The 27,937-nt window shown below is 40.6% G+C and overlaps 3 protein-coding genes across 6 annotated transcripts in view; 2 read left to right on the plus strand and 1 right to left on the minus strand.

The window, feature by feature from the left end:
• CEP57L1 (centrosomal protein 57 like 1) overlaps positions 1-27,937 on the plus strand; it is a 68,083-nt gene that overhangs the window by 751 nt on the left and 39,395 nt on the right. Inside the window, exon 1 of one of the 4 annotated variants that reach the window (XM_056125442.1) lies at positions 106-156. The exons of 2 other annotated variants lie outside the window; for them this stretch is intronic. The gene's annotated coding sequence lies outside the window, so the exon portion shown is untranslated. Of the gene's footprint in view, positions 1-105; positions 157-27,937 lie in introns of those variants that run through there. One more of the 4 variants, XM_056125440.1, reaches the window with a different exon arrangement.
• Positions 112-8,181, plus strand: LOC130033644 (U3 small nucleolar RNA-associated protein 14 homolog A-like). The gene is made up of 2 exons (XM_056125434.1): positions 112-156; positions 5,120-8,181. Exon 2 carries the CDS (start codon positions 5,273-5,275, stop codon positions 7,586-7,588), a length of 2,316 nt encoding a protein of 771 aa, XP_055981409.1. The 5' UTR covers positions 112-156; positions 5,120-5,272; the 3' UTR covers positions 7,589-8,181.
• LOC130033648 (ran-specific GTPase-activating protein-like) lies at positions 10,970-11,738 on the minus strand. The gene has a single exon (XM_056125445.1). It carries the CDS (start codon positions 11,736-11,738, stop codon positions 11,112-11,114), a length of 627 nt encoding a protein of 208 aa, XP_055981420.1. The 3' UTR covers positions 10,970-11,111.

The following is a 27,937-nucleotide window of genomic DNA, read 5'->3' on the forward strand; positions in this document are numbered from 1 at the left end:
TCCCGCACTGCCTTATGGGAAATGTAGTTTTCTCCCCCCTCTGATGCGGTCTTTGTGCGCCCAAACTACAACCCCCAGGAGGCACCGCGACGGTTTCCCTGCGACGGCTTGGGCTACGGCGGTTAGCGGAGACGGTGATAGAGGGTCCTCGAGGTGGTGAGCGCTGTGGGGCTTGTTGTTGGTCGCTCTTTTTCATTTTAAAGCATCAGCCCTTCCTCATTTCCTCTGATGTTTTGGAGGTGAAACTGTTTAGGGCTTCTCCCCTTAGAGTAACTCCCCACCCCGAACCCCCTTTTAGGACTCCCTCTTACTCCCCGTAGTCAGCGAGGGAAAGTCTAGCCGGAGCGAACTCCCGAGGGCACGTTGAGACAAGGAGTTTTGCGTTCAGGCTAGAGGAATACGCTGGAAATAGGTGCTCTGCCCTGCAGCCTCGGCTTCCGCCGTTACTAGTGGGCTCTCTAGGGAAGGATTAGGGATCCTTGTGCAATTGCCTCTTTGTTTGCTATCTCATGTGTATCTTCTGTGCTTTAGTCACTCAGTCAGATTTAATCCCAGGCGAGGCTTTGAAAGCCGCTTGGCAAGCCCGTTTTGTGTGAGATTAAATGGAAGCCCTAGTATTCCTAGACACTAATTTTTGCAAGCTTTGAGGATGCTGTGCGGCGGCGGGGTGTCGGGTGGGAGGGGTGCAAGATTTAGTTTGTTTGAAGTATTCACTCATTAGTTTACAATTTACCGTGCTCCTAAAATCATTTTTATTGCCAAAAGTCGGACTTTGAAAGGCAGGAAGTGAAATGGTAATCAAATTCGATTTACTTCTTCACATTGCAGAGTAGACATGTATTCAGAAATCTGGTTTTATTAGGTAGAATATGTAAGGGGGGGCGAGGGGAACAGTCTAGAAAAAACAAACATATGGTTACAGCAGTTTGTGACAGAGCGATAGCTAGAAAGATAATTTAGCTCGATCTTGGGAAAACTACCATCCAAAGTAAGTGAGGAAGACCCAGAAGTGAGTGAGTGTGTGTGTGGGGGGGGGGGGGGGGGTGGAGGGGAGGGGCGGGTGTTACTGCAGTAAAGCACATCATTTGCATTTATTTTAAGGGGGGATAGATATTGGGATTTTTCTATTAGTTTCTGAAAGCAACCTGTTCTTGAAGAGATTTGTAGTTTCAATGAATTTGTCTAATTTGGTAAGCCTTGCGACAGTCTAATGCTCGTGGTTTAAGTCAGAATCTTAAAGATGAAAGTAACGTCTTGTGTGGGTTTATTTATTTTATTGAAAAAGACATACCTTTTAAGTTCCTTTCTGAACTCATTCTCTTCTCAACCTACGAGGATTAAATCCAGCTCCCATTTTTATTGGATTGGTGAATATGATCTCATCCACTTGTGGTTTTACTGGTATTTGTGATTATTAAATAGATAAATCCATCCAACTTCACCCATGAGCTTTCACCAATCCATCTACTTGATACAGCTTAATTATCTCGAATTTGACATGCCTAAAATAAAATTCATGGTTATCCCATAGAATTTGACTTTTCCCAGTATCACCAATCTCTGTTAAGGATACATGTACTTATGAAAATCCAAAACATTATTCTTGATTTCATGTCCATAGGTCTATAGCCAAATTATCACCAAATCTTGCTAGTTTATTTCCCAGATAACTCAGATTCATTCTTTTATCTACATAGCAGTTACCCCAACTTCTATATTTTTTACTGACTATTGCAATAACAATGTCAATGTTTACTTTGATTTTTATTCATTAATTCTCTGAACAGCAACCCAAACAATCTTTTCCAGTACGTATCCAATCAGGAGTAACCCCTGAGCATCTCCAGGTGTGACCCAAAAAGCAAAAAAAAAAAAAAAAAAAAAAAAAAAAAAAAAAAAAAAACTCTTAATTAAAACCATTCAAACCTGTACTTAATATTCTTTTTCTTTTTCTTTTTTTTTTTGGGTCACACCATGCGATGCACAGGTGTTACTCCTGGTTCATGCACTCAGGAATTAGTCCTGGCCCTGCTCAGGGAACCATATGGGGTGCTGGGAATCAAACCCGGGTCGGGCCACGTGCAAGGCAAACACCCTACCCGCTGTGCTATCACTCCAGCCCCTTGTCCTTATGTTCTTAAGGATAAAATTTCTTTATAAAGTGTAATGTAATCTCATTCCTTTAGACTCTCCAACCTCACTTAGAATGTACTATTCTCACCTAGTTCTGCTATAGCTATACATATCTTTTTAGTCATAGTCATTTATCTGTTTCTTTTCATTCATTCATTCATTCATTCAAGTATCTGTTAGACTGTCTACTATCTAGTGGTATATTGAATACATTTCAGTCTCTACTTTCCTAGAGCTTTTTTTTTTTCTCAGCAGAGATTGACTATAAAAATATAGCATAGTAGTAAGTGAATAAAATGGCTGCAGGAAAAAGGCAAGAACCAACTGGGAAAGGGAATGAAGTACAAGGTTGTGGGGAGATAAAGTTCATCATTAAGGTTGAAATTTGAAAAATAACCACTGAAACGGAGATATGAGTGGATCTAAAATAGGAGGAGTATTGCACATACTTATATGCACATACCTGGAAAAGGAACTTTATGTGAAAAGAACAGTGCAAAGCTCTTAAGTAGGAACACAGGAAGAACTTAAGTTTTAGAAGTAACTGTGGCTGGAGCACAATGAATGCAAAAGAGAATAACATGAGGTCACAGAGAAAGTGGTCATGTAGACAAGGGGGAAAAATGGTAGAAAAGCGCTGAAGGGTTTTGAGTAGATGAGTGTGTGATCTGGCATTTTAAAATAGCGTCTTTAGAATTGTGTTGAGGTTGGGGCTATAGTTGTGATCGAGCTCATGCATTGCATATATATGGTCATGGATATGATCCCAAAATAAAGAAAAGGTAGTATTGAGCATAGGACAAGAGAAAAAGCAAGAGGATTAGTGGACATACTAGTTAGAAAAACAAGTAAATAATCCAGATGGGATGATAGGGATTGATCGTGGTGATACCATTGGAGGTAGAAGGAAGAGAACAGAATTTGGATATGTATTAGTGCAGTTTTGTTGACACATTGAAGGTATAAGATTCAGAAATAATAAAGATTTTGGCTTGAACCACCAAAAGAAAGGAATTGCCATTTGTCCTAGGAAGACCATGAAACTTTTATGTGGGATTGGGAAGATCAGGCATTCAGTTTGGCTTTTTTAAGTTTAAGATACCTGTAAGACATCCAGGTGGAGATGTGAAGTTGTTAGTTTAGTCTGGACATAGGGAAAGATAGGGCTCTAAATAGAATCTTGGATTTCATAGTTGGGTTTTAAGGAGCAATAGCACAGCGGTAGGGCGTTTGCCTTGCACGCAGCCAACATGGCTGACCCGAGTTCGATTCTTCCGCCCCTCTCGGAGAGCCCGGCAAGCTACCGAGAGTATCTCGCCCACATGGCAGAGCCTGGCAAGCTCCCCATGACGTATTCGATATGCCAAACACAGTAACAACAAAGTTTCCAATGGAGACGTTACTGGGCCCGCTCGAGCAAATCGATGATCAACGGGAGGGCCTTTACCTAAAGCCTAAGAATAGTTGGTATCATAAAAAGTGACATCCTAGATTGTTTAGGTTGATTTGGAGTTACTTGCAAAGGTGACTGTGCAGGAGTGGCCAGTAAACAGAAGAAAACCCACAGTGTGGCATTCTAGAAACCAAGTAAAGTGGTTGAAGAGGAATGAGTGTTAAGTTATGTTAAGTACTATTCTAGCTATTGTGTGTAGTACTGCAATAAACACAGAAGTGTAGATAGCATTTCTCCTTTGGGGCCCCACAGTATTTTTCTAGAAGTGGTATTGCTGGGTCAAATGGGAGCTCAGTTTTATCTTCTTTCATTCTTAAAGAAGCTAAAACGCTCCTCAATTTCTAGTTTTTTGAAGGAATGTTCATATTCTCCAAAAAGACTGGACCAGTGGGCAGTCCCACCAACAATGAATGAAAGTCCCTTTCTCCCTGCATCTGCTTAGCCAGAGTTTTCTCTATAGGAAAATTAGCTGAGAAATGAACTGATAGCAGAGTTTAAATAAGAACAAAAGAAGTTGTATGATGTCCCTTAATTCTCATAGCATTAAACTATGAGAATTTCCACATTAGAACTTGAGTTCTCCCAGTTTTTACCTCTCGGAGTTGCTTTTTCTTTTCTGTTACTGATGAGTGCTGGGTTGTCTTTTTTTGTTTTGTTTTTTGATTTTTGTTTGGCATATATCTCATTTTTTCTTTATATATAATAAAATGGTAAAGTTAATCCAAACCTTATTCTTAATCATTACATTATAACCATGGTGCAAATACAGTTAGCTATTGAAAGCATACAGGATAAGAAAATGCCAGGGTAGACACATCAGAGGAGAAAACGAATATCCAAGAGATAGACGATCAAAAAAAAATTTTCTAGAAGAAATAGTTTGTAGTTCAGAATGCTACTAACCTATCTCGGGTTTCTCTTTCTTAGGTTTAGTCTTTAAGAATGTGATAAGTGTAGATTATTGGGCGGTGGGTGCTAAAATAATGCTCACAAGTGAAGGTAAATTAGGAACTAGCATTAATCGGGTCTAAAAATGCTGGGAATTGTGTGTGTGTGTGTGTGTGTGTGTGTGTGTGTTGGAGGGAAGGAGGAGGGTAGTTCTCAACTCCTTATACTGTCAGGGTTCCTTTGGTATCTGTGATTTTAGCTGTTATCCCCAAACTTTGGTAAAGTCTAAATCTCAACTTTATTTGTGTTGTATTGTGGTATATTTATATATATTTTCTTTTTTAAAAAGTTATAATCATAAATATAATTAGGAAAGAGCATTTTAGTGGGAACATTACTCTTTTCCATTGAGGCCAGTGAGGGGGACAGTGATAATGAGTTCTTAAAGAATAAAGTAAATATTAATTTAAAAAAAAGTATAAAGTAAATATTGAGGACAAGAGTTAGACTCACTATTCATTTGCATGTGAAGATTCGTCTTCCATAGATAGAACATCAGAGGATCTAGGCTTTTTTTTTATTAAAGATGGCAATGCAGTTTTCCCATCAGAAGTTCATCAGTGATCTTTTTCATTGCAATTGCAGGGGAATGGAGGGATGGAAGCCAGACATTTACATTCATTTGTTCATTATTTACTGAAAACCTGCAATGGACAAACTCACTTAACACCAAGTATACAGCAGTATATGAACCTCCCTTAAGAAACATACAGCCAACAGAAGAGACAGGCTGCTGAGATGAGTCTGAACCGGACTGCCAAGAGCTTTCTTGCTTTAAGCCAACAGCAAGAATTAGATGACCTGCCAAAAGATGACACCTTGAGTACCAATGAAGATGAGAGGGATAGTGATGAAGAAAGAAAGCACCAGAAGCTTCTGGAAGCAATCAGAACCCTTGATGGGAAGACAAGGCCGAATTTGGTCCAGAGATCTGAGGCTAGTTTGGAGGTATCAGAGTTCAGTATCAGTTCTAATGGGTCAGGAGAAAAACTAGTCATTTCCGATCTACTTGACCCCATTAAAATGTCATCCTCACTGGCTACTGTTAAAAAACAACTCAAGAGAGTCAACTCAAAAAAGATTGTTGAGTTACCTCTTAACAAAGAAGAGCTTGAACAAATCCACAGAGAAGTGGCATTCAATAAAACCTCCCAAGCCCTTTCCAGATGGGATCCCATTGTTCTGAAGAACCGGCAAGCAGAGCAGCTGGTTTTTCCCATGAATAAGGAATCATCAGCCTTTGCTCCTATTGAACATGTGCTCAGTGGCTGGAAGGCAGAAACTCCACTGGAGCAAGAAATTTTTAGTCTGCTATGTAAGAAAAAGCAACCAGTGACAGATCCTTTACTAACTCCCAAGGAAAAGGCCTCTCTCAAAGCCATGAACCTGGAAGAGGTTAAGTTGTACAGAGCAGAACTTCAGAAGGCCCGGGCTCTGCAGTCCTATTATGAGGCCAGGGCTCGAAGAGAAAAAAAAATCAAAAGCAAAAAGCACCATAAAATGCTGAAGATAGGGAAGGGTAGGAAAACCCTGAATGAGATTGAGATGCTACAGAAAGTCAGTCCTGCTGCAGCATTGGAAGAACTGGAAAAAATCAAAACAGCCAGAATGATGGAGCGAATGAACCTTAAGCACCAAAGTAGCGGGAAGTGGGCAAAGTCAAAAAAAATCATGGCCAAATTTGACCTGGAGGTTCGCCAGGCTATGCAGGTGCAGTTGGCCAAGAACAAAGAACTGGCACAGAAATTCCAGGTAGCCTCAGAAAATGAGGAAGTAGAGGAAGGAAGTGTGGAGGAAGCAGGTGAGCACCTTTTTCCTGATACAGTGAATGAGATACAGATGAATGGAGTGGGTCAGAACCCCTGGATACTTGGGAGACCAATGGGTGATGCATATGAGAATGAAATCCAGAAGGACCCTAAACAGCTTTCAGAACCTTTGGTACAGGAGGCCTCTGAAAGAGAGAAAGAAGAAAGATCAGTGGCAGAAGAAGAAATTTCATTGCAAGGATTTGAAGAAAATCAATTGTTCTGGCAAAAGTCTAGACCTAGCCAGGACAGTGAACCAATGGTCATTCAAAAAGCAAAATATTCTAGCTGTCAAGAGGTACTGTGTGAATTGAGGGCAGAATCTCAGAAACTAAGCATGGAAAATGATTCCAGAAAGCAAAAAGTGAGTTTAGGGAAAGCAGTTGTACTGGTTCAGAGTGACTCACTAATCAAGAAAGAAAAGGAACCTCTATTGCTACAGAGTATGGAGAGAGCACCAACTCAGGAAGAACTAGACGAACTGGGTAAAGAGGAGCGTTGTCAAAATAAGGAGCTTCCCAGCTTGGAGTCAAAAGGGCAGCAGTTAATGAGGAAGCCAAGAAATCATCCTGATGCCCCTATGAAGAAGACTAAAGAACAAATGATTGATCTGCAGAACCTCCTAACTACAAAATCTCCTTCTTTGAATTCTTTGGCTGTTCCCACAATAGAAGAATTGGAAGATAAAAAAGAGAGAGCCCAAAAGCAGGTGATAAAGGAAGCTTTTGCTGGGGATGATGTCATTAGAGACTTCCTGGAAGAGAAAAGAGAAGCTGTGGAGACAAGTAAGCCAAAGGACTTGGACCTGATTCTGCCTGGCTGGGGTGAGTGGGATGGTGCAGGCCTAAAGCCCAGTGCCAAGAAGAGACGTCGGTTTCACATTAAAGTCCATGAAGGTCCTCCAAGGAAAGACAAAAACTTAGCAAATGTGATTATCACTGAGAAGCGAAACATCCATATGGCAGCTCATCAGGTACAAATGCTTCCATATCCATTCACCCACTATCAGCAATTTGAAAGAACCATCCAGACCCCTGTAGGATCTACATGGAACACCCAGAGAGCCTTCCAAAAGCTGACTACACCCAAGGTCATCACCAAGCCAGGCCATGTCATCAAGCCCATGAAAGCAGAGGACGTAGGATACCGGTCTTCCTCAAGATTAGATCTCTCTGTCATACAGAGGAAGCCAGTAGGACGTAGCTTATGCCACAAAAAACAACTGAAGAAAAAATCTATACATTAAATTGCTGGACGGGTGATATCTTCATGCTGGAACCAACTAAGCAAGTTGTGCTAGTTGGAGTTCATTGCAGTGCTCACCAGACATTACACTTCTTGACCATGACATTTGCAAGTCTATTTTTTTAAGTTATTATAACTTAAAAGTTAATAGCTTAAAAGTGAAGTTGGCATACCTGTCAGCAGTACCCTCTGCTATTGCTTGCTGCAGTGCCAGGTCACAGATAGTAGAGCTGCCAGAATTGCACTCAACAATTTGAACACCAGGGAATTGAACGCATGACCACAAGTTTGCAGAGTAGGTGCTCTAAGCCATGTCATTCCTTCAGACTCTCAAGTGGACTGGGTATAATTCAGCAGTAAAGTACTCGCCTTTCATGGATAAACCTGTGTTTGATCCCTGGCATGCAAACTTTTAGTGCACTTATTATTGACATGCTCTACAATTTTATGTGATCCTTGAACTGTATATCTTGTGTAATTCAAGAAATGTATAATTCGGAAATTGTGTTTTTCTAAGTTTGCAACAGCTTTTGTAGTACCTTGAATGTTTTTCAACACTAGGTATCAAACTCAGCTATTCACACATGGTGTAAGCACCCTACTGCTGAGCTTTGTAACTGGTCTGATGTTTTGAATTTTTAAGCTTCTTAATTGGAGAAATTTACCATAATTTTTTTAAAAAAATAAAGAAGCATAAATGTTTATATCACCAAGCAAAGACTTAATGTCTTTGTTATGGAAATTATTAAAGACACCATATTTAGGCACAGGAATAGCTCAGAGGTATAAAGTGTCTGCTAGTGTATGATCTTGAGTTCTATTTTTGGTGTGCCCAGCATGATCCTGACTCCACTGCTGTTTGAGCCTGTCTGCTGAACTGTGCCCTAAGTAATAGGTAATTTTTGACTGCACTGAAGTTAGATATATGTGACACCCAAAGGAACATGTACACCACTAAAAGCTGTACAGGTACCATAAATCAGGAAATGTAACTATAACTAACATATGACCCCAAGCACACACTAAAACAGAATTGTATGAACAAGACTAAAGAATGCCTACTCTTGAGAATAATGGCCAGATAGGAGAGTATTGCAACCTGGTGTGAGACTGATGAGCACTGCAGGCAGGCATTTTTTTGCAATTCATAATCCTTCCAACTCCAAGAGAAAGGAAGGGGGAAAGCACGATACTTATACAGTAACTTGTCTATATGGTATAACAGCTGTAAGGACTTGATGGTTTGGGAAAATGTAATTATTAACCAGAACATTTTCTTTAATGTGATAGTTTACACTCTTTTGAGTTATTTTCCTGTCTGCCTTTTGCAGCAACAGAGAAACATTACTGAATTCAAAAGAACTTTTTTCAGTTAGTAAATTTTTTAAAGTAAAAGTTACTTTAGGAATCTCAATTGATTGCTGAGATCTAATATGAACATATTTCTAAGAGACGTTACTAGCTTTAGGGACCATAACATCTCCAAAGAACATGAAATTTGAAGTTAAACCTCAAGTTCATGTTTTTGTTATTACCTCATACAGATTCTGAAACCTCGGTTTTTCCCACATGTAAAATATATTCATATTACTATATTTCTGTCGTCTGACTATATCAAATTTAGAATCTGCAAATGCCGTTTCTTCTTACCCAGTGTTTTCAGCTGGGATTTTCACATTTTTTTTCTCAATGTTTTGGCTTCATCTCAGAAGACCTATTCTCAGAGGTCTTACCTAACCATTGTAGTCCAAGCAGATGAGTGTTGTCCTTTGTAGTTTTCATAGCAATTCATTATTTGTTCTGTGTTTATTATATGTTCTTCCCATGAAGTTTCCAGTGTTGTTCTCTCTCTGCCTCACATTCCCATAGCAGTTCCCCAAAATACTTGATCCATGAGACTTACCTACCTCATAGGCTTGTTAAGTCCCAGTAAAATAGTGTAATATACTTAAGCCCAGTTGTCTAGTTTTCCTTATTTTTCTGTTTCCTATCTAAATTTTTGAAACTATCATCAATCCAATCATTAATAATATAGTGTGCCTATTTATGCCTCCGAATTACCCTGTGAAGTACATACTATTATCCTTATTTTTACAGATAAGTAGATTGTGTTATCCTTATTTTTACACTACTGCCCTGTTATTTAACTTTATCCAAAATAATAGCAGCTGTGGCCTAAGTAGGCGTATGTGTGTGTGTATGTGTGTGTGTGTGTGTGTGTGTGTGTGTGTGTAACTATTTGCCAGTGTCTTTTTTTAATGCCCTCTTCCCCTTTTATTCCCCCAATGTTTTTTTGTTCCTGGGCCATACCCAGTGGTACTTGGGGCCAGTGTTTGGGAAAACATGCAGTGCCTGGGATCGAACCCAGGCCTCTTACATTCAAGACATCCTCTCAGCCCATGCTCCGACCCTCTTTGTTTCTGATGACCGATAATCTCACACTCTTGGTTGCAGTGCTCACACACTTGATTGTGGTGCTCTCCAGGAGTTACACTTTTGATGTGCTTGCTGAGGTGGTGTGGTGGTAGTGTGTGTATGTGTGTGTGGGGGGGGGGGGGCGTGGGGAGGGTGTCTCATTTTTTGTTGTGAAGCCCTGATATACTTTGTTGTGGCCTAGGGATCCTAAGCAACAGAGCCTTCTGGATTGCACAGGTGCATATCATGTTGACACAGGGATCAAACTTGAGGCTTCACAGGCCTTACCCTTGGATGACTTGTATTTTATAATTGAGCTATCCCTAGTACTTTTTGCAAGTCCTTTGATCTTTCTGGCCTCAGTCTTCATTAGTAAGTTGAGGGATGCTAAATTTGATATTATTGCTAGCTTTTGTGGAAATCACAGGTTTAGCTTTTTTCCAAGGTGGATGTAACACTGACATTTGTACCAGCAGTGAATGAGCACTCTAGTTGTTCCATAACCTTTCCATCTTTTGAAGTTGTTCCACAAACACTCCAGCAATGGCCAGTGTTTTGGATTTTAGCCATTCTGGTAGCTAAATAGTGTTATCTCATTTTAATTTGCAGTTCCCTGATGACCTATAATATAAAGTGTCTTTTCATATGTCTATTTGCTATGCTAATATTGGTGAGGTATCTGTGTAGAACATTTACCTATTTTTTAATTAGATGGTGTGTTTGATTTTCTTATTTTTACGAGTTCTTTATATATTTTCTACACAACTCTTTATCAGATAGTTTCTCCCAGTGTTCAGAATGTCTTCATTCTCTTAACTTGAGATTTTAATGAAGAAAAGGTACTATTTTTTTCTTTAATGAACAGTTCTTTTGTTGTTATATTTTAAAAGTCATTGCCAATCCCAGCCACCAGATGTTTTTCTACATTATAATTTAGGGACTTTATAGTCATATATTGCACATATGATTTTTTTTTTTTTGAATTCAGTTCTTTATATAAAGTCCCTTGTAAAAACAAAACAGAAAAAAAAACAAACTGAAAAGAGGGGCAGGGCAGAATTTTAAAAAAGAAAAAAGAAAGGCAGGGAAGGAAAACAAGGGAAGATGACTTATTGCTTCTCCTCGACGCTCTCCTTGGTTTCTGCATCTTCAGACTCCTTGCTCCCTTCCTTCACCGAAAGAGTTTCCAGCTTTTCTGCCACTTTCTCAGCGTTATCGTTTCTGCCGGATCCTTTCTTTTCTCTCTCTTCGATCTCTTTCCTGCACTCTTCAAACTTTGTTTTAAACTTCTGTGCATTTTCAGCGTTCAGGAAGCAGATGGCCAGCAGCTCCGGCTTGGGACACTCGTCAGCAAAATCTGCATGGGTGTTCCAGACCCAGGCGCGGTCGCTACCTGCATTCGGCTTCAGTTCCATCATCGGTGTGATGTAGTGGTTGGCGCATATTTTCAGGGTCTTGTCCCTCCTCATGAGGAGGCGGATGGTCCCTTTCTCCTTGTGCTTCAGGAGCTTGACATCACCGGTGCCTCGTTCGTTCCATTCTGGAAGATCGTTCTCTGAAGCGAATCGAAATAGCTTTGCACGCATTTTAAAAAGCTCCTCTTCGTCTTCCTCCAGCATTTTAATTTCTTGTTCCGGAAGAGAAACTATAGGCCCAAATTGGGGGTCATGGTTGGACTCATCTGCGTTCTCCGTGGAGGTGTCATGGTCCTCATGGGTGTCCTTGGTGGCCGCCATGGGGGCGTGGCGGCGGCGGCTCAGCTGGCTCCGGCTTCTCGGCGGCTGGTCGTGGCTCTTTCCCTCCGCATCTGGCACCGGCGCCTCCCGCCCGCCCACTCTTCCCTCCACCCCGCGACCCGAACCACACATATGATTTTGTAATTAAATTTTGAATTAAATCTTTGTGAATAGATTTGTTGCCTAGAGTTTTTATTAAGAATCTGCTGATCTGAAATTATTATTTTGATCAGTAACATTACAAGGTGAAAAAGCTTTTCAAGAAATGAATATACATAATCTTTATGTAAATGTTCTTCAAAAGTGTTCCTTGAAGTCAGTCCAAGATGATAGCTAGGGAGAGCGTTTTCTGGAACACTTCCAGAGACAGACCAACAGCCCTGCTTTCCTGTTATCTGTTGATAACACGTGCAATTAGCCAAGTGCTGTACATTGCAAGTTATGAGTTAAGACTGCACTAGACAATATTATTTTTCAATTGGAATATTATTTTTCAAATCAAAATATTAATTTTCAGTTTTATAATTCAATTGGTTATTTGTCTACATTTCTATTTCTACTTTTCTACCTAGTCATACAGATTTGCAAAAAATCTGCCAATGGCTTCTTCCCAGTAGTTTCATCTTTATTGTGAAATACTGAAATCATTGGAATAGTATATGATGACTGAGTGCAACTTTTATGAGGATTAAAAAAATTATCCCAATTACTGTTTGGTGACATGAGTTGGTTGCCTCTTAAGATATTTCATATTTTATCTTGTTGGAAGATACCTTGTCAACCAAGTATTAATGTGTGTGTGTGTTACCCAGGAAAAAGTCTCTGAAAATTTGAATCTTTAGACTTTATTTTATTCTTAGGTGTTTGTTTTGTTTGAGGGACCGTAGTCAGTGCCAGATCAGGTCCTACTCCCTGCTTGGTGGTCAGGGTTGGCTTCCAGTGGTATGCAGAGATCCAATCCAGGGCTCCTATATGCAGGCCATATTGTCCAGCTCATTGAACTATCTCTCCAGCATGGATTTTATTTTATTTCATTGTTGTTTTGTGGTCACACCTGGTGGTGCTCAGGTCCTACTCCTGGCTTTGAGCTCAGGGAACAATCCTGATGGTGCTCAGGAGACCTTATGGGGTGCCAGGCAACTCTGGGTAAGGCAAGTGCCTTACCCACTGGACTTTCTCACTGGATGCATAATGAAAATTGATTTAAGGTTGGTTTGTATTACATTCTTTTCAGTCTTTAAAAGCTATTTTTCTGCTACACTGGTGTTGGGCATGGTGTTGGAGTTATCATGGCATTGGAAACCAAGAATCTCAATTTTTTTTTTTGTTTTTGAGTTAAATACTCTAAGAATCTCAATTTTTAAAAAACAGAAGAAAAGCTATTTTCTGGGACCTGGTCATGGCTCTTTTTTTTTTTTTTTTTTGCAATGATGAGGCTGATAAAGCCACAAGTTTGAACTCTGACACTACTATTTGGGATCCCTGACAATACAGTGTGCTATCTCCGGCATACCTCAACCAGAACTACAGCACTACAAATGAAGTGTGTGACTGCTGCTGAGCTTTGCAACCAGATCTAAAAATGTGTCATCCCTGGCAAATACCACTAAGTTTGTGTGTACCATAACCAAATTATCACACAGGCAGCAAGAAAGGAACTGGGGAAGTTTCTCTCCCAGTGATTCTCAGTCACCTATTTTATGCAAGGTCCAGTAGTTTTATGGAAGAGCCCAAGGATATGCTACTGCTCAGGCTCTCTGGTACCAGGGATTACCTGGGACACCTCAGTAGTACTCAGGGTTTCCAGGGACGTACCAAGTGGTACTCAGGGACCTCCAGTACTACATGCTAAGATCCCCAACACCATAGAGTTACCTTGCGACCATGTGCCAGGGATCAGACTGCATGCAAAACTATATTTTGGGGCTTTCTTTTTTTTTTCCTTTCCTTTCTCCCTCTCTCCCTCCTTCCATCCCTCCTTCCCTTTCTTTTTTGCAGAGGCTGGGAGTGGGGAGGCAACACCAGGTTGTGCTTAGGCCGAGAGCTGATTCCTAGCTCTGTGAAATTATACCTGGAGGTACTTGGGAACCATATGCATGCTAGGGATTGAACCTAGGTCAGCTGCATGTTAGGCAAGTGCCTTGTCTACTATGTAAGGCCCCACATGCAAAGCATTCACCTTAAACCTGTACAAACTCCCCAGCCTGGGGTTATGTTTATTTTTTTAGCCATATGAGTAGCATGCTATTTTAGCACAAATTGTGAATTATTAATTTTTTTCTCCCATGAAAAAGCCTTTTTTCATATACCAAATTCACACATATACCACTGTTTCTGAAAACCTGTTTCAACAGTCTCTATCTGATCTTTTCCCAATACCACTATTTTACTTTATAGACTTTTAATTTTAAACTCTGTAGTTTTAATAGCTAGAAGAACAATCCTGTATTTTTGCTTTTTTTTGTTTTTACCCTCACAAACATTTTTTATAGGGCCGATAGGGCCTGCGCCCAGTGGTGATGCTGGGGTTGGGGGTCGGGGGATGGGTCTTGGCTACTCTGAAGATTGCTCAGCTCTGCAGTGTGTGCCTGTCTAATTCTTAGGCCATGTGATTCAGAACTCAGACAGTTTGCTGCTTAACCTGGTGGTTCTCAAGGGTCCTGGGGACCAGTTGATCATCCTGTGGGTAGAAGGCATATAGTGCTGGGAATCAAACTTAGGGCACACATGTTAGCCATCTGCTCTATCACTTGAACCATATTCTGCTCTATCACTTGAACCATATCTCACCCCCGAGATTTTATATATTTTTATTTGGCATTATTCCTGTGGTTCTGGCTCTTTATGTTTTTAAATTGCATTTTCCAGGTAAGTTATATTGTATTAGATTTTTCTGTATAGGCAATCATATTGTCCACAGAACAATTTTGTTTCTTTAAAATTCTTATTTTATACTTTATAGTGAGCACCCTTATTGTCAAATATGTTTAATACTCAATTTATTAAATACAGATTATGTGAAGTAAAGCTAGTGTAGCTCAATTTTTATTTTTTTAATTTTATATTTTAAAATTTTATTTTAATGTAGGAGTATTGCTATTTATTCAGCCATTGATTAGCCTGATTGAATTGGTCATGAACTCCACCTTACTATTTTTTTTCTTTTTTATAAATTTATTTATTGAATCACTGTGAGAGCAATTACAAAGCTTTTGGGTGTAAGTCTCGGTCATACAATGATGAAACACCCATCCCTTCACCAGTGCCCACTTTCCACCACCAAAAACCCCAGTATACCCCCCATCCCACACCCTCCCCCTACCTGTGGGCAGATGATTTCCACATTACTCTCTACTTTGATTACATTCAGTATTTCAACACCAGACCCACCATTATTATTTGGGATTTTACCCCAACACTCAGATCTGCCAAAAAGGCAATCGTGGACACTTTGTTTTCTATTACTGGTTATAAATAACATCTGATGTCACGTGGCCGCAGTAGTGGCCATGCAATTTTGGAATTCCAAAATTTTAACAATTAAATCTGGAGAAATTTCTGCCAAAACCTGCTGGGTTCTGAGATTTGTTCCTGAGTCTCTGGGATCATGGCTGTTAAGCAGCTTGATCAGGAGCCAAAGAGGCCGTTTGTGGGCAGCGACACAGGGTCTCGTTAGGGTGGGGAGGAAAGGGCCTGGGGTTATGTTTATTTTTTTAGCCATATGAGTAGCATGCTATTTTAGCACAAATTGTGAATTATTAATTTTTTTTCTCCCATGTTAATACTGCCCACTTTCGGAAACTGTGCTATAGGCCACTCTCATGTGTAAGGTGGTGTTTTCATTGGTTTAGATACTGCCAATTTTTAAAGGTTCACACTAATTTTGATAGGTAAAGGCTTTGTAAATTATAGTGTATTACTTGATTTTAGGTTTTTTTACTTTTAGAATGGATGTAAAGAATCTATTATAAATGACTACATATACTTGGTATCAGAGAGATAGCGCTGTGGACCAGTGCACATGCTTTGCATGCAGGAGTTGTGGGTTTAGTCTCTTGACTCTGATTTTTCTAAATGGTACCAGGAGTGATCTCTGAGCTTTGAGGCGTAATAGCTTTCCCTGAGCACCATCAATATGGCCCAATAATAAGAACAAAAAAGACTACATAAAATTTTTCAGAATTGAATTTAGCAGTTTTATCTATATATGAACTTTAGTTATTTTTTTAAAAAAGGACTATGAATTTTATACATATATGTGTGCATTTCGGACACACAACTCAAGGGACCATGTGGAGCCACAAGTGGATCCTGTATTTTCTGCATGTAAAGCATTCCCCCCAGCCTAAGTTATCTCCAGCCCAGGAGATTTCTCCAGGAATATGAATTTCTTCCAGATATTTCCTAGAATCTCATTTTTTCCCACTTAAACATTTTAAAGGTACCTTTATTAACAATATAATAGAGTTTTCTATTTGATGTATATTATTTTATAGTGTTTCTGTTCTTCCTAAGTATGATCGTCTTTAAACTTTAATAAGGAGTTAACCAAGAAAAATTTTGTCTAGAATATTACAGACTGAACAATCACAAAATATGGTGAGAATTGTGAACTTTAGGATATTTTGTTATAAGTCTAAGTCTTATATTTTGTTATAAGTCTAAGTTGAACTGCAGTAATAATTTAAAACAATGCAAACCAACAGTAGGTATCAGATGCATTAAAACTGTCTTTATCTTGAAACCATTTCTAGACAATATCAAAGCAAAATGAAAGATAATTTACATAACTATTTCTGGAATTCCAATAAACCATACTCTGAAAGAATATTTAATGATACCAGAGACTGTTTATCAGGTACCATGATGTAGAGAGGCAACTATGTTTTTATTTTGTTTTGAGGCCATACCCTGTGGTGCTCAGGACTGTTCCTGGCTCTGTACATAGGGATTGCTCCTGGTGGAGCTCAGGGGATCATATATGGTCCCAGGGATCAAACCTGGGATGACTCTTGTGCAAGGAAGCGCCCTACCCACTGTTCTATCTCCCCAGCCCAAGAAAGACAGTTTATACAAACATTATGTTATCAGTTCTAACTTTGGCTAGGATAGTAAATAGACAACAAAAATTAGCAATATTTGACAGTTTTAGGTTTGTAGAATTTTATTACTTCTGTAATTTTCAATGAGCATGTATTACTATAGTAGTTAGAAAAATAAAGCAGAATATGTTAGTCCTTTTCTTTTCTAAAACTTCTCTCCAGATACTAATATTAGTCTCTCAGTATAGTAAAATATCATGGATTTATATATAAGTATGAGAAGTTGTAGGCAATGTCCACTTACACACTAATATTCTTTGCACCTGCCTTCGGCTATCCCTTTTGGTTTTACCATTCTCCAACCTTGTTCAATTTTTGATGAGCTGTAATTTATAGCTGATAGGATATTTTTAATTGAAGGATAAAAGCTGGTCAGATTAAAGACTTAAACTGTCTGAGAGCTAGTCTGGACTAGACTAGCAAACTTGGCCAACTATGATGTTGAAAGCAGTATTGCAAGGTCCAACACTTTCTGTGAGACACCACATTTGTTCTAGTTTAGACCAAGTTCAAAGCCTCAAATTTGTTAGTCATTTTATATTTTCCCTTAAGATTGACCTCTGCCTCTCTGTACTTCCAGCTTTTAATGCAGAGTTTAAAGCATGTCAAGCATTCAGCAAAAATTACTGGAATAAAAATTGAAAAGCGTCCAGATTCCTATTATTATTATAAGCTTTATTGAAAGGCAGTGCAACATTGAAGGAAATTATGTGGATATAGTCACAGGCAGCCTGTTTAGATGCAAGGGAAGTTCTTGGGAGCAATAGAGATCTTTTATGTTTGACCATCATACTGCTTTGACCATCATAGAGTCTTCTCTGTGCCTCTTGTATTTTGGCTGCTATGGGAACATTGGAAGGCCCTCAACACTTTTGGCACAGCTAGACATAAATTGTAAGCATTTGAAACGAATGAAGAATAGGAACAGTTGAGAGTAGTGTAATATAATTTTCATAGGTGCATTTTAAGGAAATTGCTGTTGGATCGTCTTAATTAAGCTTCCATCTCAGTTGTGCAGGAAAATCAGGTTTTGAACTTTTGTTTCCTGTGCTGTTTAACAGCATATGCTGTTTCTCAAGTTAAGTCTTTAACAGCTGGGTGAACAGCCTTTTTGGAAAAAAAAAAAAAAAAGCAAGAGCTTAATGGTGTCTCTTCACAGAGAAGCCTGCCAGCAACTCTGTCAATAGATCACTTTAGCCCTTTAAAACAGTTGTTCACTTTAGAATATGGGTCAAACGTCAGTGTGGCTAAGATACAGCAGCTTGGTACTGGTAGTAAGAATTAGAATTGAGACTATTAAGCTCTGGGTGACAGGAGAGCAATATGCAACATATTCTTTTACTTCATTATATTGCCTTATCAAATTTTATGTTACAGGTATACTAGGAAGAGTAGAAACATGAGAATACAGCATTGTATGAACAAATATCCCTATTAGGCTATATGTCTAGAAATATAGGGTTGTAAAAACTTGGAAATAGTATAGTGTCAATAATTTGTGTCTGTTTTTCATTGGAAGAGGAATTACATTGTCAGAAATAATGGAAACTGGACAAGACAGAAGAATTAGGAAAATATTAAAGAGAGAAGGGAATAGTTTATATTAGAGGTTAATTTTCATAAAGATTAAATTGTAAGGAAACAAACTTACAGAAAAGAATGATAAAAAGGAGAGTTTATTGTCACTGCTACATCGATCACTGTGTATTTCCACAATACTTTATATTTTCCAAAGCTGGAGAAAGGATGTGACTTAACTAAGATTACACTACAGGTACAAGAAACTGGAAAGAACTCAAGTCTTCTAGTTCAATTCAGAGTCCTTTCTGACATATTATATACCCTAGTAAAACCATGCAGATTCAGTTTGCCCTCACATCCATAGACAAGAGAGGAAAATGCTTAGAAAAGCAATTTATTACTAAATAGCAGCAAGAGAATAGCAGGAATTTGAAGTGTTGTAATGAAAAGGAATAGAACCAGTGGTACTGTAATTAAAATTTTGTTCTGTTTCTGGAATCTGATTATTTCTTCTTACTGCTTACTAACTAATGTTATCTGACCAGTCACCAAATGGAAAGTACTTACATATATAACCCTAATATGAATACACATTTTTCTTTTTGATCTCAAGAAACTTGGTAGTGTTTGTATCCAGAGAGGGGAGGGCCATATAATGTGAATGAAAATGAGCAGTCTAGGAAGTAGGAAAAAAATTACTCTGTGTTTTTCTGTGCTGTACCATTGGGTTATCTGTATAAATGTTTCTTAAACAGGTTAATAAGGTTTGTAAGTATTTTTTTAGGGGATTGGTGTCACACCCTGCCATGTTCAGGGCTTATTCCTGGCTCTGTGCTAGGAATCACTCATGGCATGACTCCAGGACCATATGCAAGGCAAGAGCCTTAACCTCTGTACTCTCTCTAGAGTCCAAAAAAGAATTTGTTTAACGGAATAAGGGATACCTTAGAGTGTTTTAATTAAATAGTAAATCTAACTAGTACACAAACTGTACTTGCAAATTTTATTCCAAGAGGTAGCACTGTACTCCCGTTGTTCATTGATTTGCTCAAGCGGTCACCAGTAACATCTCCATTGTGAGACTTGTTACTGTTTTTTTTTTTTTTAATGTAGGAGTACTGCTGTTTATTCAGCCACTGATTAGCTGATTGAATTGGGCATGACTCCACCTTACTTTTTTTTTTTCCATTTTATTTATTGAATCACCATGAGAGCAGTTACAAAGCTTTCAGGTTTAAGTCTCGGTCATACAATGAAACACCCGTACCTTCACCAGTGCCCATTCTCCACCACCAAAAACCCCAATATACTCCCATCCCACACCCTCCCCCTACCTGTGGGGCAGATGATTTCCACATTACTCTCTTTCTACTTTGATTACAATCAATATTTTGACACCAGACCCACCATTATTATTTGAGATTTTACCCCAACACTCAGATCTGCTGAAAAGGTAACAGTAGAAAATTTGTTTTTTAATGCTGGTTGTTATTAACATATGATGTTGCGTGGCTGCAGTAGTGGCCACGATTTTGAAATTCTGAAATTTTAACAATTAAATCTGAAGGGATTTCTGCCAAAACCTGCTGGGTTCTGAGATTTGTTCCCGAGTCTCTTGGATCATGGCTGTTAAGCAGCTTGATCAGGAGTCAGAAAGGCTGTTGGTGGGCAGTGACTTGGGGTCTTTTTGGGACGGGGAGGAAAGGGCCAGCTCCACCCCCATCACGTGAGGTCCCACGTGTCTCGTCACTGCAGGCCCAAACCTGACTGTCCAATGGCCTCTGGAGGATGGCAGCCACGAGCTGCCTAGGGGGAGCAGGCGGAGGGACAGCACCCTTTCCCTCCTGGAATGGCCTGGTGACAGTAACCTACTGCGGGGTCCAGACGCATTTCTGCCAAAAGCCACTGGGTTCCAAGATTTGTTTCTGTGTCTCTGGGATTATGGACGTTAAGCAGCTTGATCAGGAGCCAGAGAGGCCGTTCATGGACAGTGACTCGGGGTCTCGTTGGGGTGAGGAAGAAAGGGCTGGCTCCACCCCCATCCTGTGAAGCTTTGCGTGTCTCGTCACTGAGGGCCCAAACCTGACTGTCCAATGTCCTAAGGAGTATGGCGGCCACCGGGCTGCTAAGGGGGAGCAGGTGAAGGGACAGCACCCTTTTGCCCCTGGGATGGCCCGACAACAGTAACCTACTGCGCAGTCCAGACGCATTTCTGCCAAAGCTGCTGGATTTCAAGATTTGTTTCTGGGTCTCTGGGATCATGGTCATTAAGCAGCTTGATCAGGAGCCAGAGAGGCCGTTCGTGGGTGATGACTCGGGGTCTTGTTGGGATGGGGAGGAAAGGGCCAGCTCCACCCCCGTCCCATGAGGCCCCATGTGTCTCGTCACTGCAGGCCCAAACCTGACTGTCCAATGGCCTCTGGCGGATGTTGGCCACCGAGCCACCAAGGGGGAGTTGGTGGAGGGACAGCACCCTTTCCTCCATGGGGTGGCCCGGCGACAGTAACTTACGGAGGGACTGGACGCATTTCTGCCAAAAGCTGCTGGATTTTAAGATTTGTTTCTTAGTCTCTGGGATCATGGACGTTAAACAGCTAGATCAGGAGCCAGAAAGGCTGTTCATGGGTAACAACTCGGGGTCTCATTGGGATGGGGAGGAAAGGGCGGGTTCCACCCCATCCTGGGAGGCCCCACGTGTCTTGTCACTGCGGGCCCAAACCTGACTGTCCAGTGGCCTCTGGAGGCTGGGGGCCACTGGCCACCAGGGGGAACAGCCCAAGGCACAAAACCTACTCCCACCTGGGGTGGCCCGGTGCCTGTAACTTACTGCAGAAACTAGACGCATTTCTGCCAAGAGCCATTGGGTTTCGAGATCTGTTTCTGAGTCTCTGGGATCATGGCCGTTAAGCAGTTTGATCAGGAATCAGCTGAGCCGGAGGTGGTTTGTGGGTGTGTCTCCCACATACCTAACTTTTGGTCGTTTACTTTCTTGGTAAACTTTGCCCCAAGTTTTTGGGGTCTGGCCAAAGGCACAGCAGCAATTTTGGGGTATCTGGAAGTCTGAAGGCACCATCAGGCTGCTGTTGCGCTCACCTCACAGGTACAGATTGACCTGCTGGCGGCAACATACCCCCAAGACTTGTTACTGTTTTTGGCATATTGAATACACGGCGGGGAGCTTACCAGACTGTGTGGATGGGATACTCTCGGTAGCTTGCCGGGCTCTCCGAGAGGGATGGAGGAATCGAACCCAGGTCGCAGTTGGAAAGCAAACACCCTACCTGCTGTACTATCACTCCATCCCAAGAAGTACTAAATTGTATTTAGTAATACAGGTGTGTATTTAAATACACATTGTGGATTTTTCTCACATAAACATAGACGCACTTTTGTTTTTGAGTTTTTGGGCCTCACATGGAAGTGCTCAGGGCTTACTTCTGGCTGTGCTCAGAGATCACTCATAACAGTGTTCAGTGGGCCATATGCAGTTCCAGGGATCAAACCAGTATGTGCAAGTCAAGTATATTAACCCCTGTATTATCTGTATTATCTCTCTGATTCAAGAAACAACATTTTATGACATGATTAAAATCGCAGTGGTACCACTATTCCCTTGTTTTATAGGAAAGTGAATATTGAATTATAATTAGGGATGTGAGAAATGCTGCTTTCTGCAGTCTTAGTAAATCCCTAGAGCTCATGAATATACATATACATAGACATGCATACTCACATATGTACATGAATACATTAATTTGCTCCTGGGGTAGGAAATAGCTTCCTGAGTGAAAGAATGCTCTGGCAGGAGTGGAAAGTAGGAATCAGATTAGAGTTCTTATATTAATTACTGTACATTGGACTGTGCTGTGAGAGGATCTTTGAGGACCTTCCACCCATTAAAAGTAGGGAAAAGCTTGCAGTGGTTGGTAGTTTAAGGAGTTGGTTTGTAAGTTGAATTATACTCCCAGAGGTACTTAGAATAGACTTAGAACAACTATGATGTAACATTTGTGCAATGCTTATACTAGTCTTGGAAAAGATGGAAAATTATGCATTAAAACTTGAAATACATGTTTTTTCTTATAAAAGTATTAAAAGAGAATAAAAGTACTAAAGAATTTCATGGTGGGGTTATTCAGGTGGATTAAGACCAGGATACTCTGAATATTATGAAAATATGAGGGATCGGAGGAATAATACAGTGGGAAGGGGACTTGCCTTGCAAGTGGCCAACCTGGGTTCGATCCCCAGCACCACATATGGTCCTCTGAGCCCTGCCAGGAGAGAAACCTAATCACAGAGCCAGGAATTAGCCCTGCGCACCACTGGGTGTGGCCCCAAAACAATAATATATATATATTAGTGTATATGCATATGTATATATGTTTGTGAGCTACAAATGGAAGGAGGAATACCAGATATTAGGCTGATCTGTAAATCTTGGTGCTTGGGAGATGCAGTCTGCTCTCTCCCTAAAAGATCTGCACAGCTCCCAGGGCCTGGAGGACTTTGCAACCTAGTTCTCATAAGTGCTCGAGAATACTGAAACACTTATATAGACTTTGCAGGTGAGTGGTCTGCAATCACGGGTTGATGGTTTTGGTTGTTGTTTGTTATGATGAGACTATATTTTAACTGTAACATTTTTAATTATTTAAATTATAAATTACAATTATACTTGCATTATAAATTATTAAAGTAGTTGAATTTAATGGAAACGGAAAGAATTTTATAATTTTTTAAAAATCCATCTTTTTTGTATAGTTCTTTTAAAAATAAATTAATACCTTTAACATAAATGGAGTATATTTATGAAGCAGAAACTTAGCCTCCACACCAAAGTTTCTGAGTTTTGTAGCTCAGTAATTTGGTAGCAGGGCCAGAGTAATAGTAAAGTGAATAGGGTGCTTGCCTTGTTTGCAGCCAATCTGAATTTGATCCCTGGCATCACATATGGTCTCCTGAGTCTGCTAGGAGTGATTCCTGAGTGCAGAGCTGGAAGAAACCACTGTGCACCCTCTTTACAGTAGCCAGAAACTGGAAGAGACCTGAGTGCCCAAGAACAGATGACTGGTTAAAGAAACTTTGGTATATCTACACAATGGAGTACTATGTGGCTCTTAGAAAAGATGAAGTCATGAACTTTACATACAAGTGGTACAATATGGAAAGTATCATGCTAAGCGAAATGAGTCAGAAAGAGAGGGATAGACATAGAAAGATAGCATTCATCTGGGGGATATAAAATAATAAAATATGAGATTAATACCCAAGAATAGCTGAGAGCAACACCAGGAGAATTACTCCATAACTTAGAGGCCAGCTGGGTATTCTAGGGGAAAGGACAATTCAGATAGAAAGGGGAACACCAAGTGGAGGGTGTTTGGAGGATCCTCCCAGGAGGGGAGATGCAGGTTGAAAGTAGACTGGACTGAACATGTTCGCCACTCAATGCCTCTTGGCTGATCACAGCGCCCAGGAGGAGAGAGAGAACAGGGGGGAATGCCCTGCCACAGTGGCAGGGGGGGATGGGGGGATGGGAGGATGGAGGGGGGAGGGATATTATCCTGGTGGTGAAAAATGGGCACTGGTGGAGGGATGGGTATTTGATCGTGGTATGACCGAGATCCAAGCACAAAAATTTGTAAATCTACAACTGTACCTCATGTCGTTTCACTAATAAAAAAGAAAAAAAAAATCACCCACCAAAAAAAAAAAAAACCACTGTGCACCACCAGATGTGCCCCCGCCCCCACAAAAAAAGACAAAACTTAGTATAAATTGCATTTATTGTATCCTATTATTAAAGTAATTCAAAGACACCTATATTTTCACATTAAAATAATTCTAAAATAGAAATACGGATTGTGATTGTTATTGGTCCGAATTGAAGTCAGATACTTCACCCCTGGCAGTCTTGCAGTACTGTCATCCTGATACAACTTTGTATTCATTTGACATACTTTATGACCCCATTGGTCGAATAAACTTATACTACAAAACTTCTGGATAAAATGTCCTGTACCCTGCACTGCAATGCATTTGTGGCTGTTGTCTTGTTCCAGCTTCACATGAAGAGGTGTGTGTGTGTGTGTGTGTGTGTGTACACATATACATAAATGAATAATTCATCTCATAATAGTATTTAAATTTAATAGATGCATTGTATACTTGCTTGTAGGCCCTTACTATTCTTCTTGGGAACTTGTGGACTCCTACTATAACATGTTTCTGATTAACTCGTAAACATTGTGCACATTTCTTTGTTTATTCCTCAGAGGTAATCTTCAAACACTAATGTATGTAAAAACCTACCCTCCCCTGCCCCCATGTAAGCTCAGTCTATAGACAAAATCTTCAGTTTTTATGACTTTGACCATTTGTTTTTCCCTTACTGTATTTTTTTTTTCCCCCTTTATTTTCCTTACTGTATTTTTTATCCCACATATGGGAGAGATTTCTCTCTTTTTCTTTCATGGTGGAGGTGGTGATACCCACAACATAAAGATGCATAGAGCTAGTTTCCTGAAATTTCACAAAATTATAAATCAATAATAAGTAGATTAAGTAAAATTTTCTTCAAAAACTCCTTTTTTAGGCTTGTTCTTCAAGCCTGTGTTCTCCCTTGAATATCTGTCTTGCTTGTCTCTGTTTTTTTCCTTGTTTATCTCTACTCTCAAGAATCCTATGTTCTTTCTTGATCATGAACTTCTCCCTTTCTTACTCTTTCTAAATAAGTTCTCACTCTTTCTAAACAAGTTTCAATAAAAATGTTTTTGCTTCTCACAAAAAATACTTCTTTCAAGGTACATAAAAACATTAATCACTTGTATCACTTGTCATCCTGTTGCTCATAGATTTGTTCAAGTGGGTGCCAGTAACATCTCCATTCGTCCATCGCATGGTAGAGTTGCCCAATGGCATCTGCTTGCTCCAGGAACACGATGTGAGGCCCGCTATTGTTACTGTTTTGGGCATATCAAATACACCAGGGGTAGCTTACTAGGCTCTGCTGTGCGGGCGGAACACTCTTGCTTCCCAGGCTCTCCGAGAGGGATGGAGGCTCCAGGAAAAACTGCATTGCTCTCTTCTGGAAGCTTTGTTTTAGTCTCTGGATCTTGGCCATTGATGAGATTACATGGTGCAGCGTGCAGTTTGTGGATATGACTGCCAGGCTTCTGGAAAAATGGGGATCTGGGTGGAGAAGGCCCAGTCCCTATCCAAGCAGTCTTGGAGATCTCAGCCACGGGTCCTGCATACCTGGGTTCCTCTGTTGGTTCCCTCATGGGTGAGGCTCTTTCAAGCGAGTGGCCTTGAGCATGGCTGTGGCTGGCTTCTGGAGGCTGCCGAGGCTTCTACTTGGGAACAGGGAGGGAAACTCAACTCGCCCCCCTCCGGGGGGGGGGGGGGTGAAAACAGCCTGGCGTGGGGCAGGAGATTCTGAAAACACTAATATTATGAGTAACTCTGTGTTAGTACATTTTAAATTTTGCATGAAGTAAGTAGCACTGCAGCACTGTAGCACTGTCCTCCCATTATTCATTGATTTGCTTGAGCAGGCCCAGTAATGTCTTCATTGTGAGACTTGTTGTTACTATGTTTGGCATATCGAATACGTCATGGGTAGCTTGCCAGGCTTTGCTGTGCAGGCAAGATACTCTTGGTAGCTTGCTGGGCTCTCTGAGAGGGGCGGAGGAATTGAACCTGGGTCGGCCCGGCTGGCCATGTGCAAGGCAAACGCCCTACTGCTGTGCTTTCGCTCCAGCCCACATGAAATAAGTAAATCCTATAAATATAAAGTATTAAGAGTAAAGAGAATTAAGAAAATTTTAAGGGGGTGAAACAAAACAAAGAAAATTTTGAGGAGAAAATCTGAATAGGCCTATAAAGTATAAAAGTGCTTTCTCCTAAGAAAGGGAACATTGGCTTTATATTAGAAAATATTAAATCGTAGACACTACTTAAGTGTCTGCATTAATAAGTAAATTCTCTATTTATGTAAAAAACACCTGATAACACATAGAATACCCAATATAAATGAAATGTTAATTTGTTAATGAAAATGTCAATAAATCCCTTGGCAAGTTACCTTTCTTATTCTAGTAGAGGACAACCATAAGTGACATAAGAGAGCAATCAAGTGCTGGGAAGTTTACCCTGTCTTATTTATTTATTTATTTATTTATTTTAGATGTATGAGTACTTATTTTTATTCAGCCATTGATTATGCTGATTGAATTGGGCATGAACTCCACATTATTTTTTTTTAATTGAATCACCGTGGGATACAGTTACAAGGCTTTCATGTTTGAGATTGAGCCATACAATGATCGAACACCCATCCCTACACCAGTGCACACTTTAAACTACCAATGTCCCCAGCATACCCCCCTTCCCTCCCCGCCCCCCATCCCAGTCCTCACCCTGCCTCCATGGCATGCAATTTTCCCAGTACTCTCTATTTTGGGGCATTATATTTTGCTCAAGTTTTCCCACCACCATTCAAGTCTGCCTGCCAGGGGAAGATGCTAGATCATTTATTGTCCATTGCTCATTTTGAATATCTTGGGTGTCACAGCCATGTGCTTCTGGAATCCTTGATAGTAAATGGTTGGATTCCAGAGACATTTCTGTAGGGCACTAATCCATTTTGGGATTCATTTGGGCTCTGGACCAGAACAGTTGGAGCGCTAAGGTGGTGCCCGGAGGCACATTATGGGGGTGACAGCCAAGCCAATGAGTGGGTGGGGAGCCTGGGAGGGACAGCCTGGAGCCTCTACTGTCATGTGGCATGGAGATTTAATTCTGGGACCCACATACTTGTGCCTTGCTTGTGGAAGCTCTTGGTCTCCGGGATTCCATCTCGAGTGGGGTGGGGGGGAGGCTACACCTGCTCCATCTGGGGTGCCCTGGTGAAATTGGCTTAGTATGAGGCCCAGAAAGATCTCCAGTTCTGTGGTGTCTTCTGGGACTCAATGCTGTGTCTCTGACTTTTGACCTCTTTCAAGGTTTATTTATGTGTCTCTGAAGCAAGGCCAGTAATAAAGTTTACAGGATGGCGCTGGAGTTGGTTTATGGGGGTGACTGCCTGTGCTTCCATGTGTATTGGGAAGTGGGAGAAAGTAGCCTACCCCAACTCTGAAAGCCTGGAGATTTCAGTCACAAAACCCACATACCCCAATTTTCAGTATATTTTATCTTGGTGAGGTCCGTCCTGAGAAGGTGTAGTCAGACCAGGGCTATGTCAGTGATTTTGGATTATGGAAGCAGGCAGCTGCTGGGAGCTCTGGTTGGGCAGGCACAGGCCAACCTGTCCCCCTACAATTTACCCAAGTCTGTTCAGCCATGTGCGGGTCTGAGATTAACTATGGCTTTTGGTCTCTTGAGATTTATCTATGGGTCTCTGCAATAAGGCCAATAAATGAGCTTGTATAGCTGAGCCATAGGTGGTTTGTAGATATCCCACATGCCTAACTTTTGGCCGTTTAATTTCTTGGTAAACTTGGTCCCAAATTTGGGGACTGGCCAAAGGCACAGTGGCAATTTTGGGGTGTCAGGAAGCCTGAAGGCACCATC

The sequence above is a fragment of the Sorex fumeus genome, unplaced genomic scaffold, assembly GCF_029834395.1.
Source record: "Sorex fumeus unplaced genomic scaffold, SorFum_2.1 ptg000054l, whole genome shotgun sequence".
NCBI lineage: Eukaryota > Metazoa > Chordata > Mammalia > Eulipotyphla > Soricidae > Sorex > Sorex fumeus.